Below are 18,145 nucleotides of genomic sequence, written 5' to 3' on the forward strand. Positions count from 1 at the left end.
AACTAGAGAAGACCACACGCAGCAATGAAGACCCAGAGCAGCCAAAACTAAATAAATTAAAAAACATTTCTACCACACATCAGCATGAATTAGCCACAGGTCCCCTCCCTCTTGAATGTCCCCTCCCTCTTGAATGTATGGCAGAAACCGAACCAGTATTATAAAGCAATTACTCTTCCATTAAAAATTAACAATTTTTTAAAAAATTAAAGTTTTTAAAAGAGTGAATGTCCACCTTTGGGAGACTTGATCTCCCTCGTTGGCTTTGATGAAGCAAGCAGCTATGTTGCAGAGGCCCACTGGGTAAGGAACTGGGGTCCTCAGTCTGACAACCCACAAGGAACTGAATGCTGCCGACAACCACGTGAGCTTGGAAGCAAGTCCTTCCCCAGGGGAGCCTCCCTGTCAGCGGCCCTAGTTCACACTCTGACTGCAGCTTTCAAGACTCCAGAACAGAAGCCTCAGCTAAGCCTACCCTGACTCTGGCCCATAGAAGCTTTGAGATTATAAATGTGTGTTGTTTGAAGCCACTGAATGTTTGCTTGATAGCATGTCCCTTGTGGGTGGGGAGGAGGTCCCCTAAAATCAATCTCATTGTCAGTGTCTCACTAGAAGGACTCACAGAATTCAGCAAAGCTGCTATACTTGTGATTACAGTTTATTACAATGAAAGGATACAGGTTAAAACCAGAAATAGAAAAAGGCACACAAGGGAGGGGTTGGGAGACCCCACCCTTCTCTCAGTGGCGTTATAGGGCGGTAGCTTAGTTCTCTCAGCATGATGTGTGACAATACACGTGCAATACTGCCAACGAAGGAAGCACATCCAAGACTCAGTGTCCAAGGCCTGGATTGGCCCACGGTAGGCAGATTCCCCGGCGGCTCAGATGATCAAGAGTCTGCCTGCAATGAGGGAGATCTGGGTTCAATCCCTGGGTCAGGAAGAATCCCTGGAGAAGGAAATGGCAACCCACTCCAGCATTCTTGCCTAGAAAATCCCATGGATGGAGGAGCCTGGCAGGCTACAGTCCATGGGGTTGCAAAGAGTCGGACACGACTGAGTCACTTTATTCTGTAGGCAGAATCACTGCTCATATGGCTGATCTTAGTTTCCAGCTCCTCCAGAGATCAAGCTGATACTGTGTGGCCCAAGGGCCTCCGATAAAGACAATCTTATAAGGCAGGATAGTCCAAGGGCTTAGACGTTATCTCCTACTCAAGAGCCTATCCTTTCTTTGGACCGCGCAGGGTTTGAACAATGCAAGTTAGCCGAATTAAACAGTTACTTTGCATCCCTCAACTTTAAAAGTTCATTCCTTTATTGTTTGCAATTTCTTTATTTTTAAAAATTATTTTTGGCCGCGCAGGGTCTTGGTTGCTGCGTGCAGGCTTTCTCCAGTTGCGGTGAGCAGGAGTTATTCTTCCTTGGGGTGTGTGGTCTTCTCACTGTGGTGGCTTCTCTTGTGGCCGAGCACGGGCTCCACGGCTCCAGCGCTCAGTAGATGTGGCGCACTGGCTTAGTTGCTCTGTGGCGTGTGGGATCTTTCGGGAATCCGGGATTGAACCCGTGTCCCCTGCTTTGGCAGGTGGATTCCAAACTGTCTGGACCACCAGGGGAGTGCTGGAAGAGGGATTCTTAAGTGGCCACCCTGCTAAAAGTCGGAGAGACCAGGAAATCGATGTGTTTTAACACCCAGGGAATGTTTACACATTCATTTGCCTTATGGTCAGAGAATTTCCAGGGTATAAGCCATACAGCCAGAAGGCAGGGTGTAGAGGAAAAGAGACAGAGACTGGGCACTCAAACAGAGGCTTCGCCTGATCTGCCTCGGAATAGAAGGCAAGTTTTCCCTCCTCAAGGTCCAGCCAGATGCCCACCACACTAGGTCTGTTTGAGCCGAGGACAGTTTCCTTGACCATGCACCACGCAGAGAGCTCACTGGTCCCTTTCCACTCTACACACCAGGAGTCTGTGGTCCTTCCCAGGATCTGGTCACGCTTCATTCCCCGTGAAGCCACCCCGACTGCCCAGTGGCTACAATGCTGAGTGTCCACTTCCCAGTAATGCTGCCCAGAAGAGAGAGGCTGGGAACATAAAGCCTGGCTGGAGGCAAACCTCTCGGGACTCCAGGCATAGAACATTGGGAAGTCAGACACAGTCACTGTCCGGTGATCCACAGACACCTTTAGATTACAGGAGAGGCTCTCAAGCTCAAAGGTTGGACTGATGGCCCCTGGGGGGAAAAAACAGAACATGACCAGTCAGCTCTGATGGTTCATGCTACGAGGTCCTCAAATAGCGAAAAGCAGCTGTGTATCTTTGAATGCGATCCAGTTTTTCTTATATTAGCATTACAGTCGGAATGTCAACTTACAGTGGAAGCTTGTTATACATACCCCTGATACTGTTCTAGTAACAGTACTCCCCTCTCCCAGCTTCATTTCTACTTAGCCTTCTTTCAGGAAGCTGTCTGTGAAGCCCACCCCACGAAAGTCACCTCTTGCTTTTCCCCTAATGCTTTACCTGATCACTAGTGATACTTAACCATTTTCTATCTGTAGTAGAGTGATTGATGATTATGGCTATTTACATCTCTCTGGTTACACTAAGCTTCCTGATTAAGGCTCATGTCTTATTCATTTTGTATATTCCATACTGTTTTCCACTAAGGGAATAAATAACTGCTAATACTCAGCATTCCTACTGAAACTCATATTTACACACGTTTGCTCACTTACCCTGATGACAATCCCACAAGGAAGTAAGTACTACTATCTCCATCTTACAGATGCGGGAACTGAGGCTCTGAGAGATTACATGACTTCTCCAAGATCAGACAGCCTAGTGAGTGGAGCAGTTGGCTCCAGGATCTGTGCCCTCAAGGATTATTCCAGACTGGGGCAGTGATAGTAGTTTAGCCAGGTTGGGGCATTGGCAGTTGGCTGTAAGTGGTGCCTCTGGCATGAATGCCCAAAGGTTGCCAGGGTTCCGAGAACTTATTGGTCTGGCTCAACCTAGAATTTGGGAATCTTCAACCCCTTTTGCCTTTGTCATCAGCTCCCCATGGGGAGGGGCCAGGCGTAGAGGAACTAGCCAAGGGGACAAACAGCAGAGAGATGGACACAAAGGCAGCTCCTTGCTCCGCCAAGCCAAACCCAAGTTGTAGGCAGATCATATACTTACATCGAGCAAACGAGGAAGCCTTCTTCGGTGCAAAGCGGCTCTGGTCAGGCAGTGGGCATGAGGAAGAAGATGGAACTTCTGGGAGTTCAACTATGGAATCAAAAATATTAGGAGAGGGAGACTGTCCCATTAAAAAAAAAAAAAAATGCACGTAGAAGACATCCAAACATCGTGATCAACACACACAGCTTGTCTTTCTCATCATCAGCATTTGATCAGGCAGCACATCCCGCTTAGGTGTATCTAGTCCCATGTTCTCATTGTGGACTTTTTCCCCCCACTGAGTCCTAAGCTCCTTGCTGGCAGAGATTTTATTCATCTCTGTATTCTACATTGCCCATTGCCAGGTACATAGGAAGTATTTCATGCATATCTATCAAATAAATTAACTAATATGGTTCTAGGAGATCACAGCACCCTCACCCCCAGAATCTCCATGACTTCAGGTCAATGCTTTAAATCATTATTAAACTGGGAAACATGAGTTGATAGGAGACTCATCACAACTGCTGATACCTATTTCCTCTCAATATACTGAAATTCTGTTTTCATTTTATTGAAGTATAGTTGCTTTAGTGTTGTGTTAATTTCTGCTGCTGCTGCTGCTAAGTCGCTTCAGTCGTGTCCGACTCTGTGCAACCCCATAGACGGAAGCCCACCAGGCTCCCCCATCCCTGGGATTCTCCAGGCAAGAACCCTGGAATGGGTTGCCAATTCCTTCTCCAATGCATGAAAGTGAAAAGTGAAAGGGAAGTCGCTCAGTCGTGTCCGACTCTTAGCAACCCCATGGACTACGGCCTACCAGGCTCCTCCGTCCATGGGATTTTCCAGGCAAGAGTACTGGAGTGGGGTGCCATTGCCTTCTCCAGTGTTAATTTCTACTATACAACAAAGTGATTCATGTATGCATATATATATTCTTGTTCATATTCTTTTCCGTTATGATTCATCACTGGCTACTGAATATAGTTCCCTGCGCTATACAGTAGGGCCTTGTTGTTTATCCATCCTATATATAATAGTTATACCTGCTAATCCCAAGGCTTGTCAGGTGGCTCAGTGGTAAAGAATCCACCTGCCAATGCAGGAGCCTCAGGAGAAAAGGCTTCAATCCCTGGATTAGGAAGATCCCCTGGAGGAGGAAATGGCAACCCCTTCCAGGATTCTAGCCAGGACAATCCCATGGATAGAGGAACCTGGCAGGGTACAACCCATGGGGTTGCAAAGAGCTGGACGTGACTGAGTGACTGAGCACGCGCTAACCCCAAACTGTGCCAAATGGTATTATTACCTTAAACTACTGTGTGCTTGCAATGACCACAGTAAGTGGCAGAAGGAAAAGTAAGGGAGATGCTAGGACATGGACTATGAAGGCGAAATCTTCCCCATTTGTATCCTGCAGTGACAGCAGCGTAAACTGAACCTCGGTCGGATGATGTAAACTTACGGTGTAGACAGATACAGCACAGTGCCGTAAACGTATTCTCTCTTCCTTATGCTTTTCTTAATAACATTTTATTTTATTCTAACCAACTTTACTGTAAGAACATAGTGCATAGTACACAAAACATACGAAGTATGTGTTAATCAACTGTTCATGCTGTAGTATGGCTTCTAGCCAACAGTAGGCTACTGGTAGTTAAGTTCTGGGGCAGTGAAAAGTTATAGTCAGATTTTCAGCTTCATGGGCATTTGGTGCCCCTAATCCTCATGGGCTCAAGGGGCAACTGCACTCCTCAATAATTAAATTTGTATTACAAATAATCACCCATACTGGGTAAGCCCAAAATGGTCATCAAAACGGTAGTGTGCATTAAAATCTCCTGCAAAGTTGGTACAAATACAAATCCTTGGTACTTGGTCCCAGAGATGCTAGCTCAATAGTTTGGCAATGGGGCCTGGATTCTGAATTTTCATTTTTTAAGGGTGAGAAGATTTTTAATTAATACTATGAAGTGAGCATAATATTGATATCAAAATCAGGAAAAACACATGAGAAAAAAAAAAGTAACAACATAGGCTAACAAACTGGAGATTATCTGCATTCTTTCTAGTGTTATACAGAGCCCTGGGCCATGCCTCGAGAAACACTGTGCTGTTTAGGCGGCGTGATTTCCACAGCAGCTCATGGTCTATCTCAGTTCAGTTCGGTTCAGTTCAGTCGCTCAGTCGGGTCCGACTCTTTGCGACCCCATGAATCGCAGCACGCCAGGCCTCCCTGTCCATCACCAACTCCCGGAGTTCACTCAGACTCACGTCCATCGGGTCAGTGATGCCATCCAGCCATCTCATCCTCTGTCGTCCCCTTCTCCTCCTGCCCCCAATCCCTCCCAGCATCAGAGTCTTTTCCAATGAGTCAACTCTTCACAGGAGGTGGCCAAAGTACTGGAGTTTCAGCTTTAGCATCATTCGATCCAAAGAAATCCCAGGGCTGATCTCCTTCAGAATGGACTGGTTGGATCTCCTTGCGGTCCAAGGGACTCTCAAGAGTCTCCTCCAACACCACAGTCCAAAAGCATCAATTCTTCGGCACTCAGCCTTCTTCACAGTCCAACTCTCACGTCCATACATGACCACAGGAAAAACCATAGCCTTGACTAGACGGACCTTAGTCCGCAAAGTAATGTCTCTGCTTTTGAATATACTATCTAGGTTGGTCATAACTTTACTTCCAAGGAGTAAGAGTCTTTTAATTTCATGGCTGCAATCACCATCTGCAGTGATTTTAGAGCCCAAAATAATAAAGTCTGACACTGTTTCCACTGTTTCCCCATCTATTTACATAGGGTCAAAGGAAATCATTGTGAGGAGGCCAAATTGCTTAGCAGCTGTTAAAGTGCTGACTTGAAGAACAGCTAATCTATTGTCTTAAAAACAATCTTGTGAGGACTTCAGGGAATGATGTTTCAGGAAATATTCAGATCCTGTGTTTTAAAGCTGCCCTGGACTGGTCCAAACAATCAAAATCAAAACACCCGAAACAGGGGCTTCCCTGGAGGCCACAACGACAACTGGCAGTCCCATGGTTAAGACTCTGAGTTTCCAGTGAAGGGGTTGCAAGTTCTGTCCCAGGTCAGGGAAACTAAGACTCCATGTGCCTTGACACCATCCCCGCCCACCCCCCAAAAAAGACTCCTTTTTCCCCTACAGCGGAATGAGCTTAAAAAAAAAAATAGCCAAGATAATAAAAATTGTGCTTGCTAAGACATACTTGAATTTTCTAAGTTAAATTTTTTAAAAACTATTTTATTTCTGAAGTTGCAGTGAACGGGGGCTACTCTCTCACTGCAGTCTCAGGCTTCTCACTGTGGTGACTTCTCTTGATCTAGGGCGTGCGGGCGTCAGTTGTCACGGTTCTCGGGCTCTAGAGGCTAAGTAGTTGTATTGCACAGGCTTAGTTGCTTCTCAGCATGTGGGATCTTAGTTCCCTGACCTGGGATTGAACCAGTTTCCCCTGCACTGGCAGGTGGATTCTTACCCACTGGGACACCAGCAAAGTTCTGTTATAATCTACGTTGTTACTACTTAACATGTTAACACACCCACCAGAGATTATAGTTGAATAGAACTGTACACAAAGTTGCATTCTTCATTAATAAGACATTTACTAGTGAAAAATTAAAAAGCCGCCTATTTCTGAATCTCCTCAAGTAGAATAACACAGGTGTGCAGTGAGCTAGCAAAATCAGGTCTAGGCTCTGGATTTATAGGTCTTAGAAAATGAGTTTCTGTCTATTAAGGGCCTGTGTTATATCACACCTCCAGTCAGGTCCAAAAACACATCCAGCCACAAAAATAGCTCAGCCCACTCCTTCCTCATTCACATCCCAGGGAACACGCAGCTGGGCTCAGAGATCCTGTTCCCTCAAAACGAAGTGGTGGGACACTGGCCCGGCTTCCATAATCAAACCTCCTCTACCAAATAACAGCAACTCACCCTGTGTCTGTTCTTCAAGGGCCCCTTTCTGCGCGAAGTTTTCTCGTAATTTTTCTTGGATCTCTTCTAGGTCACGGAGAATATCTTTCATTTTTCGCTCAGGTGGGCTGGAACTCATTTTGGGAGAAGCCAAGGAAAGGTCCACCCCTTCCAACAAAGTCTAGTGATGAATAAGAACAGAATGAAAGAAAGGGAGAGAGAGGGAGGGGGACGGGAGAGGGAAGGAAGGAAGAAAGAACGAAAACCTTCTAAAGAATGCATCAAATATATTCCAGTCCTGCCAACCATCTATAATTTTCTACTTACCTCCCAACAGGTTTTTCAAAATATAATTAGGCCCTCAAAATACGTGCCTTGAAAACAATCTGGAATACATTATTATGGCAATGATATTAGAGAGTAGCGATTTCTGGGTGATGGGGTTATGGATGGGTTGTGGGTCTTAAACTGCTATGTATTTTCCAGTATTTTGTACAATAGATACAGAATTCTTAGCTCATACCCCCCCAAAAGTTTTAAAGTCTTAGGCCCATCTTATAGGGGCCTTACAAAATAAATAATACAGATAGTCACTAAGATAAGCCACAGAGGCTGAAATAGTCCTCCCCCGACTGCTATCATCTTATCATAATAACTCTTCCCCTGGGCCAAGGCAATCATGAGGCCTGCATCCAGTCTCTGGGGCCTCCAACACACGCTCTCTGCTTTTCTTTACCTTCAGTTCCTGTTTTTCCCCAGCACAGCCTCTCATCTGCTCACCACCTTCCTACCTCCAGCACTTGACTTTCCTTCCCAACTTAGGAAAATCCATTTCCCATTCTTTTCGTCAGTCATAACAGGAGTAGGTACCACCTCTTGCGTATTTTCCACTGCTCACCTCTAACTGCCTAACAACCTTCCAATATAGGTTTGTTACCCCCATTTTGCAAAAGAAGGTTAGGGCTGTGTGTGTGTGTGTGTGTGTGTGTGCTCAGTCCTGTCCGACCCCATGGACTGTAACCCATCAGCCTCCTCTATCCATGGAATTTTCTAGGAAAGAATACTGGAATAGGTCGCCATTTCCAGGGTTAGAGTTAGGGTTAGTTAACTAAATTGCCACAGTTAATTTGATTGTCCCACATTTTCACATTGCTTAAGGACATTTTAAAACGAGATATTTTTAAAACAATCTCCCCATTAAACCAATGAGGAGCAGGCCACAGATCATTTGTGGTGTTGTTTTACAGATAGAAGCCTGAGACTCAGAAAGATGAAATGACTGGCCCAAGGTCATAACACTAGTGAGAAACCACATCAGGACTGACAAACTCTCAGACTTTCTGCCCCAACACACTGCATCCCTGAGGACCCATTTATTCACTCATTCAAATACTCTGGGTATTTACTGAGCACTTACTATGTCCCCAGCACTGTGCCAGGCCTGGGAAGATAAAAATGAACAAAAGAACAAAAGTCATCAAGGTCTCTGCCCTCCTAGAGCTTAGAGTCCAGTGCTTAGGAAGAGGAATGAAAGACAATAAATTATGGTATCAATCAGTATCAACTCACAAGTCTGACAACTGCTGCAAATGAAAGGTACATGGAATCACATACATGAGAGCCTCTAGTAAGGGAACTTGACTTGTTCAAGGAAATCAGTGAAGGCTTCTTCAAGGAAGTGATAATCTAGTTGAGGTCTGAAGGATGAGCAGGCATGACCTACATGACAGGGGAAAAGAAGAACATTCCATGGTATGGGCCCCATGATGAGAAGCAGTGTGACTCTATAGTGGGAACAGAACGGAGTGATTAGGAGGCTTTGGTAGAAATCCAGATCAGAGATGGTCACAGGATTGGATTAGAGATGTTTTTAAGGAGCTCCAGAATAGTAAATAGGTTCAAGAGATGTTTAGCCAGGTGATGGAGGAGGGCAACATGATCCTCAGCTTTCTGACTTGGGCACTTGGAATGGTTACAGGGTCAGCTGCTCAGACGGGGTACCTAGAGGAGAGACAGCTCAGGATGGATTAAGTGTGATGTGCCTCTGAGATGCCAAGAGGAAAAGATGAGAAGGAAGACACCAGATCAGAGGAGGGTCCAGACTGAAGCTACGTTTGTGCACAGGGTGGGTAATGAAACCCACAGGTGTGGACAGGGCCATCGGAGGGAAGGAGACAGTGACCTACAACTCAGCCTTGAGGAATCCCAGCACTTCACTGCTTAGCAGAGGAGAGTAAACCTGCCAAACAGACGGAAAAAGAGCAGCCAGAGAGACATGGGGGAAAACTGGAAGACTCGTATCTCAGAGCTAAGGGGAAAGAAAGCTTCAAGAATAAAGTTGTGAGAAGCAGCAGACTCACTGATATACAGAAAACAAACCTGTGGTTAGCAATAGCTAGTGGGAGGTTGCTGTATATCACAGGGAGCTCAGCTGGGTGCTCTCTAATGACCTAGAGGGGTGGGATGGGAGGGGGACGGGAGGGAGGCTCAAGAGAGAGGGGGGAGTATATGTATTCGTGTAGCTGATTCACTGTGTTGTACAGCAGAAACAAACACAACACTGCGAAGCAACTGTACTCCAAAAATAAAACTTTTAAAAAGAAAAAAGGGCGAAGAAAAAGATCTTTTATCTCTGGTCATAGCAGAACAGGTTTCAAAAACACATTTTCTTTTAAATATATTCAGCTATTACACAGTGTTTTGTAAATATATACATTAAATATATATAAATATTAAAAACCAAACAAATCAGTGGGGAGAGAGGGGAAGAGAGGCAACACGGGGGCAGGGGAGTGAGCGGTAAAAACTACTGGGTGTGAGACAGGCTACCAGGATGTGTTGTGCAACACTGGGAACATAGCCGATATTTTGTAACAACTGTAAATGAAGTGTAACTTTTAAAAATCATACAGAACTTTTAAAAAATTAAAAAAAAAAGAATGATGCTGTGGTCAACTATGTCATAGGTGGCTGAAAGGCCAATGAGAATAAAAGCTAGAAGGTCTGGAGGATTTGTATAGAGGTCACTGGTGATCTTTGGGGAGTAAGCTGGTTACGTGGAGTGGTAAGGATGGATGCCTTCACACCTCACCTCAAACATTCCAAACTCCCAATTATCTGTGTTGGGTAGTGAAGAGCAAGGTGAAAGATTGGGATTTAGCGCATCCTTCAAGGGCAAACATATTCATCTTGCTTCCCAGCGGTTCCAGGGAGTTGTCCCTAGCCCCACCCCCTGGCACATCCTTTCTTCTCCCACATGAGCCTACCATAGCCAGAATGCTCACTTCTTTATCTGGTTCAGATTCTGGGAGGTGTCTTGGACTCTGAAGGTTCCTGACAATATCTATAAGCCGTTCCACCAGCTTTGCCAGCTCCCGGTCAACTTCTGTGATGCTCCTCGGTGCCTCCACCTTTAAAAGAGCAAAGCAGAACAAAAAGCTGGACCCGGGAACCAGCTCTAGACAGAGGGAGCCGTAAACACTGGAAAAGGAGGTGAAGTCCTCGGACTTTCCGCATTCCCACTTCCCCCTGCTGGTTGTCCAGTAGCCATACCAGGGAAGCAGCGTTCATCCATCAGATGGGGCCAGGGGAGTTGGGGGGTGGGAGTGAGGCATGAAGGGAAGACTGGGGTCATTTTGAACTGGGGAAGTCAGAGAGAAAGCAGGGTGGGAGCCTGGAGATTTGGTGCAGGTGGCAGCTGGTAAGTTGAGTGGAAGGCATTTAGCTCAGGCTTTAGCTCCACTCTCACCTCTGACTCATGCTGTGTCTTCACCACTCCTTTCAAAAATTAAAGCGACCACCCCTAGTTCCCTTTAACAGTGAAAAGCATCTACTATGAAAGGGTCGTGGAGATTCTAGATTGCTGTACAGATGCAAGCTCTTTTTGTTTATCGGCGTCCTTCACATTTAAAGAAACATTCAGATGGGAATGCTAAACAACTCCACTTCCAGAGCTTCATCTGCGCAGCTGCCTGGCTGAGAGTGGGAGGAAATTTGGCCACCAACATATTCTGGCAACAACGTCAAGACCTGGTGACCATCATCAGAGGCAGGCGGGGCCCAGAAGTCATTGGAGAAATCTGAACTACCTCCCAAAGTGGTCCTACATAGAACCACAGAAATACAAGATTTTCATTATTCTACTCTAAATAAACCAGAGTTTTTAATAACTTTGGGGGGACAGCTCTCACTTTTTAAATTATGCTGGAACCTCAAAAACTGGAACTAATTTTTCATCTCTAAGAAGCACTTATGTCCCTCAAAATAGCATGTGTTTCAGAAGCCATACGCAGACTAATTTTTCAGAGGAAGGTGGCTGACCACTGGTAACATTGTTTGCTCTTGTATATCCAGGTCTCACTCCTAAACATTCTGGCAGCTGGAATTCTGGAGTGGAGCCCTTATCTAGACACCTGAGCAAATTAAAAACTTTTATAAATAAGTGTTGGTGCTTTTTCTATCCATAAAACTGCACACTTATCGTGATGAATGTAGAAAATGCATAGAATTGAAAGAAGAAACATTTTAAATCATCCAATATCCTACCATCCACAGACAATTGTAATCTGAAAGCCAATGCAAAGTATATTCAGTCACTATACTAACAAATAGTTTTAAGGACCTGAGGGATAATGCTGTATTTATTCATCTGTGGCCACACCGCTTGGCTTGTAGGGTCTCAGTCCCGACCAGGGATAGAACCCGGGCCACGGCAGTGAAAGCGCTGAATCCTAACCACTAGACCACCAGGGAACTTCCAATGCTGTATTTATAACCAAAAAGAAGAAAACAGCTTTAATTATAAGGGGGGGAAAAAAAAGGAAGCAACCAATATATCCATTAAAAGGTGAATAGACAAACTGTGGGACATGTATGCAATGGAATATTATTTGGCAATAAGAAGAAATGAGCAGTCAAGCCACAAATCTTAAATATGTTTAGTGAAAGAAACTAGTCTGAGAAACCTAGATACTGTATGATGCCAATGGTATGACATTCTGGAAAAGCCAAAGAGATAGCAAAAAAAATCAGTCGTTGCCAGGGGTTGGCAGGGGGTGAGGGGATACACAAAGGTGGGGCTCAGGGGGTTTTGAAGGCAGTACAACTATAACTGCAGATACCTGACTTCGTGCATTTGTCAAAATGCATAGAATGGTACAACACAGAGCGAACTGCAACTATGGATTTTCGTAAATGACAATGTATCAATTGGTTCACAGGACTCCCCTGGTGGTCGAGTGGTTAAGAATCCACCTGCCAATTTGTCAAAATGCATAGAATGGTACAACACAGAGCGAACTGCAACTATGGATTTTCGTAAATGACAATGTATCAATTGGTTCACAGGACTCCCCTGGTGGTCGAGTGGTTAAGAATCCACCTGCCAATGCAGGGGATTGACCCCTGGTCCGGGAAGATTCCACACACCACGGGGCAAGTAAGCCTGTGCACCACCGCCACTGAGCCCCCGTGCCCTAGAGCCCCTGCTCCACAACGAGAAGCCACCGCAATGAGAAGCGCAAGCACCGAAACTAGAGCGTAGCCCCCACTCAACACAACTAGAGAAAGCCCATGGGCAGCAATGAAGACCCAGTGCAGCCAAAAAAATACATAAAAATTTTAAATACTGGTTCATAAATTGTAACAAAGGAACCAAACTAATGCAAGAGAGCAATAATAAGGAAAACTGTGAGGGGAATAAGGGAACTTTCTGCACTATCTGCTCAATTTTCTATAAATCTAGAACTGCTCTAAAAAGTAAAGTCTATTAATTATTTTTGGAAAAAAAAAAAAAAAAGGAGTAGATAGCTCCAAGCTTTCTGACCCTCCATCAGTCCCTAGCCTGCCCCAACACATCACACACAGAAACATCACAAAAGAAGCAAAAACTGTCAGAATCAACTTTTTGAGGCAGAACTCTGGCAATCACTGACTCAAAAATACACAACCTGGCAGTAGGAAGCTTTGTGACATTCTGACCTGCACTCACCTCATTCCCTTCCTGGCTCAGTGACAGTACTGAAAATTTCCAGCATGAAACTCTGGTCCTGGTTCCCAAAGACACAGAAGAGATCTTATTCCCAAACCATTGCATATGTCTGTTCTAACCAGGCTCAGGGCTGTCTGAAGGAATGACGCAGGGTGCTCATTCATCTTTGTTTCACCTAACTTGGAGCTCAGCCCAGAGAGGTGGTGGGCATTGCTCAGAAATGCTGCAATAGGAGTCAACCTTGCAGGTGTCCGGGGCAAAAGAGCATGGCGTAAACTGACAATACCCTAAGTCCCAGTGGCTAACAGACGAGGAGCAAATAGACCTAAATCCCTGGAGCAAAAGTTGAGGAGAACTGGAACCCTTCTACTTTGTTAATGGGAATGCAAAATGTTGTAGCTGTGTGGAATGCAGTTTGGCTGTTCCTCAGTTAGCTAAACACAGACCTGTCACGTGGGCCAACAATTCTGCTCCTACCGGAAGGAACTGAAAATAGGAACTCGGATATCTGTACACCAATGTTCACTGCAATGTTACTTATGATAACCAAAAGGTGGAAACAATCCAAATGTCCATCAATGTTTGAGTGGATTAAAACAAAAAAGTGGTATAATCAAACAAGGGAATTATCATTCAGCCACAAAAAAGGGAATGAAGTTCGGACCTCCCTGGTGGCCCAGTGGATACGAATCTGCCTGCCAATTTAGGGGACATGGGTTCGATCCCTGGTCTGGGAAGATTCCCCCTACCTCAAAACAATTAAGCTCCTGCCCAACAACTTCTGAGCCTGTGCTCTAGAGCCTGAGAGCCGCCACTACTGAAGCCTGCGTGCCCTACAGCCAAGGCTCAGCAACAAGAAAAGCCACCGCAATGAGAAGCCCTCACACCACAACCAGACAGCAGCCCCCGTTCACAACTAGAAAGCCTGAGGATAGCAATGAAGGTCCGGTGCAACCGAAAATAAACTAATGAATGAATAGTTAAAAAAAAAAAAAAGGAATGAATTTCAGATATATGCTACAACACAAATGAATCTTGAAAATGGTATAGCAACTGAAAGAAGTCAAGGCGAGAAAGGAAGCGGCAAATACTACATGACTCCACTTGTATGAAATACATAGAGTAGGCCAAGTCATAGAGACAGAAAGTAGATGAGAAGGTACCACGGGCTGGAGGGAAGGGAGAGGTCATTGCTTCATGGGTACAGAATTACTGTTTGTGGTGATGAAACAGTTTTGGAACTAGATAGCGTTGATCATTGCACAGCAATGTGAATATAATGCCACTGAACTGTACATTTAAAAATGGTTAAATGGCCATTTTCTGTTATATAACGTAAACATATTTTAGCACAATTAAAAATCGTCAGAGAGATGGGCTGCAGAAAGACTGGAAATAAGTGGAAATAGTCCAGGGTAGATAGCACTTAAGTTGATAGGATTTCAGATTTGGATTTTTTTTTTTCTCCTGCTTCTTCATATTTCTCTGGACTTTCCAAAGAACGGGTTCCATGTACAGCCCGAGAAAACTAAAGTGAAAGGAAAAACAAACAGGAAGAGAGGAAGCGCCCTGTGGGTACCGCGGTGCAGGCGGCGCGGATGAGCGCAGGGCAGAGGGCAACCGCTGGTCCCGCCTCCCTACCCGCAGCTGCGCCGTGGGCCGCCCGGGTCGGGGCGCTGGGCGAGGTGCCGGACGCGGCTCCGGGCCGGGGTACGGGCTCGGGCCCTCCAGCTCTCGCGCCGCCAGCCTGTACTTGTCCGCCAGGTCCTCCAGCATTGTGTTCTTCCGCAGCTGCGGCGGCCGGGGGGCGCCCTCGCGGCAGGTGGGGCAGAACCGGCCGCGACTCGCGGCCCACAGGTCCAGCAGGCAGTCGCGGCAGAAAGTGTGGCCGCAGGGCAGCGTGGCGGGCCAGGCCAGCAGATCGTGACAGATGATGCAGCCCAAGTCGTCCTCCGCCAGCCACACGGGGATCGCCGGGCCCGCGTCCAGGCCCGCCATGGTCCCAGGCCGCCCCCGCCCACCGGCGCGGGCGCGCGGAAGTCGGGGCCACGTGGGGACCGCCGGCTCCAGGTTACGTCTTCGCCAGCTCCTCCCTCGCTCTCTGCCTGTCCGCTCCTCCTTCGCTGACGCTCAGGTCCACCCTCGTTTCCTTTTTCCCGTCCCCCTGCGAGCTCACTGGGAAATTAGCTCGCCCCAAGTGGCTAGAAACACGCCGATGCCATAAACAGAAAGGAATTTGAGTCCGGCTGTAGTGACCCAAAGCCTGTTATACAGAGTGAAGTAAGTCAGAAAGAGAAAAACAAATATTGTATATTAACACACACACCAGCCAGTCAGCCCTGAATTTGGAAGGACTGAAGCTGAAGCTCCAATACTTTGGCCACCTGATGTGAAGAGCTGACTCATTGGAAAAGACCCTGATGCTGGGAAAGAGTAAAGGCAGGAGGAGAAGGGGACCACAGACGGTGAGATGGTTGGATGGTATCGTGGACTCAATGGACATGAGTTTGAGCAAACTCCGGGAGATGGTGAAGGACCAGGAAGCCTGGCCCGCTGCAGTCCATGGGGTCGCAAAGAGTTGGACACAGCTGAGCAACTGAACAAAAAACAACCGCATACACAAACGCGCACACACACATGTATAGAATCTAAAAAAAATGGTACCGTTGAACCTATTTTCAGGGCGGGAATAAAGACACAGGCATAAAGAACGGACTTGTGGGCACAGCGAGGGGAGAAGGCGGGGAAATTGAGAGAGTAGCGTTGACATACACACATTCATGCCAGTGTTCAGTGACTTGAGTCATGTCCGACTGTTTGTGACTCCATGAACTGTAGGCCACCAGGCTCCTCTGTCCATGGGATTTTTTTTAGGCAAGGATACTGGAGTGGGTTGCCATGTCCTCCTCCAGGGGATCTTCCCCACACAGGGATGGAACCTGCTGTCTCCTGCATTGCAGGATTCTTTACCGCTGAACCACCAGGGAAGCCGCATATATACCCTACTATGTGTGAAGTAGATAGCTAGTGGGAAGCTGCTGTGTATCAAAGGGAGCTTGGCTCAGTGCTCTGTGATGTGAGGGAAGCCCAAGAGGGAGGGGAATATATGTATACTTTAAAGCTTATTCTTGTTGTACAGCAGAAACCAACACAGTATTGTAAAGCAACTATCCTCCAATTAAAAACGAGAAAAGCCAGCCCATTAAAACTATAAAATTTTTTTAAAAGAAAGAAATGTGCTGATATCCCCAAATTAGCTTTATGTTCCCCTGCTGCTGCTGCTAAGTCGCTTCAGTCGTGTCCGACTCTGTGGGACCCCATAGATGGCAGTCCACCAGGCTCCCCCGTCCCTGGGAGTCTTCAGGCAATAACACTGGGGTGGGCTGCCATTTCCTTCTCCAGTGCATGAAAGTGAAAAGTGAAAGTGAAGTAGCTCAGTCATATCCGACTCTTAGCAATCCCATGGACTGCAGCCTACCAGGTTCCCCCGTCCATGGGAGTTTCCAGGCAAGAGTACTGGAGTGGGTCACCAGTGCCTTCTCCGTTATGTTCCCCAACCCCAATAAATTGCGACCTGGACAACTCTCTGGAGAAGAAAAAGGAGAGGATCCAAGAAGTGTTTTCTGAGCTGCGCCCACTAGGGGTCATTCAGCTACACCATCAAGCAGTGAGGGATTGAAGAGTGCTGGGTGCAGGTAGCTGGCAAGCGCTTTAAAGGCTGATTTCTTTGTCTAGGGTGGAAACCCGGCATGGGTAGTTTTTAAAGCCTGACCCAGATGATTCTGGGGCTTCTCAGGTGGCTCTAGTGGTAAAGAATCCACCTACCAATGCAAGCGATGCAAGAGACACCGGTTTGATCCTGTATTCTTGCCTGGAAAACTCCATGGGACAGAGGAACCTGGTGGACTACAGGCCGTGGGGCTGCAGAGAGTCGGACACAACTGAGCGCACACACACAGGTGCCTCTAAGGTGTAGCCAAAGTTAAGTCACCCTTAGATTTTTAAATTGTTATTACAATGCAGAATTGTGCCACTGTTTCCTTACTGCTCCCTGCTGGCTGAAAGCGCATTGCCTGCTAGACTTCAGGATGAAAATAACTAAAGTCTGTTTTCTTGAGGGAGCACGCCTGGCCCTGGTGGGGTTTCTCTCTTCCTCCTCTCTTATTCTAGTCCTATGTGTATGACAAACACATAACATTTAAGAGCTGGAAAAGCAAAGTCCCCAAGAGGCAAATGAACTTGCAGGCTTACATAGCAATACCTGAATGGCAGAGACCCAGACCCTTATCTCTGTTATCTGTTGAAATGAACTAAAAGTGTCCTATATTTTATTTCACCCCATATTGCCTGGGATCAAAATACAGGTATGGGATAATATGAATTTGTGGCTACTTCCAATACTGGAAATGACAAGAAATACTCTTTAGTGCTGCTCATCAAAGTCTGCACTATCTATATGTTAAAAAAAGCATAGTGATGCACCACCAGACATTATTTTTAATAACCTCTCAGCTGACAACTTGATTAGATTTTCCTTTTTTTGTTGTTGAAAGAATTTGAAACCTCCTGTGTTGCAAAAGTTATTGGAATTAACCACTTTCTCATTTTCTGGGAGGTAGGCTAAAAAGACTTTGAAAAAAGTGTGAAAGTAGCTCAGTTGTGTCCAGCAACCCCATGGACTGTAGCCCACCAAGCTCCTTTGTCCATGGAATTCTCCAGGCAAGACTAGTGGAGTGGGTTGCCATTCCCTTCTCCAAAGGATCTTTCTGACCCAGGGATTGAACCCAGATCAGACACTATCAATTATACCAGTTACTCTTTTACTTAGAGGCACATTGTTTAACATGATATACTCAGAAAGCCCTAGGAGAATTAAAATATTGTTCATTTATATAGACCTTTGTTAATCTAATTTTTTGGAAAGATACTTGTATCTTAAATGCTTGAAATATATTTCCTTCAAAAGTTTGGAGCTGCAAAATTAGCTCATTCAGTACAGGTAAAATATATGCCACACAATCTAATTGGCTGTGCCAGTTCTCATAGTTAAACCAGT

The 18,145-nt window shown here is 46.0% G+C and overlaps 1 protein-coding gene across 2 annotated transcripts; it reads right to left on the minus strand.

Annotated features, from left to right (window-relative positions):
• Positions 1–662: 662 nt before the first annotated feature.
• RNF135 (ring finger protein 135) lies at positions 663–15,087 on the minus strand. Of its 2 annotated transcripts, none has more exons than XM_052657446.1 (5): positions 14,731–15,087; positions 10,385–10,510; positions 7,122–7,281; positions 3,185–3,274; positions 663–2,234 (listed from the first exon to the last, which is right to left on the minus strand). In XM_052657446.1, exons 1-5 carry the CDS (start codon positions 15,085–15,087, stop codon positions 1,705–1,707), a joined length of 1,263 nt encoding a protein of 420 aa, XP_052513406.1. In that variant the 3' UTR covers positions 663–1,704. The 2 variants fall into 2 exon arrangements, with proteins under 2 accessions (XP_052513406.1, XP_052513405.1); XM_052657445.1 differs by having other exon boundaries at positions 10,367–10,510.
• Between the last annotated feature and the right edge of the window lie 3,058 nt (positions 15,088–18,145).

Source organism: Budorcas taxicolor, chromosome 19 (genome assembly GCF_023091745.1).
Source record: "Budorcas taxicolor isolate Tak-1 chromosome 19, Takin1.1, whole genome shotgun sequence".
NCBI classification, from domain to species: domain Eukaryota; kingdom Metazoa; phylum Chordata; class Mammalia; order Artiodactyla; family Bovidae; genus Budorcas; species Budorcas taxicolor.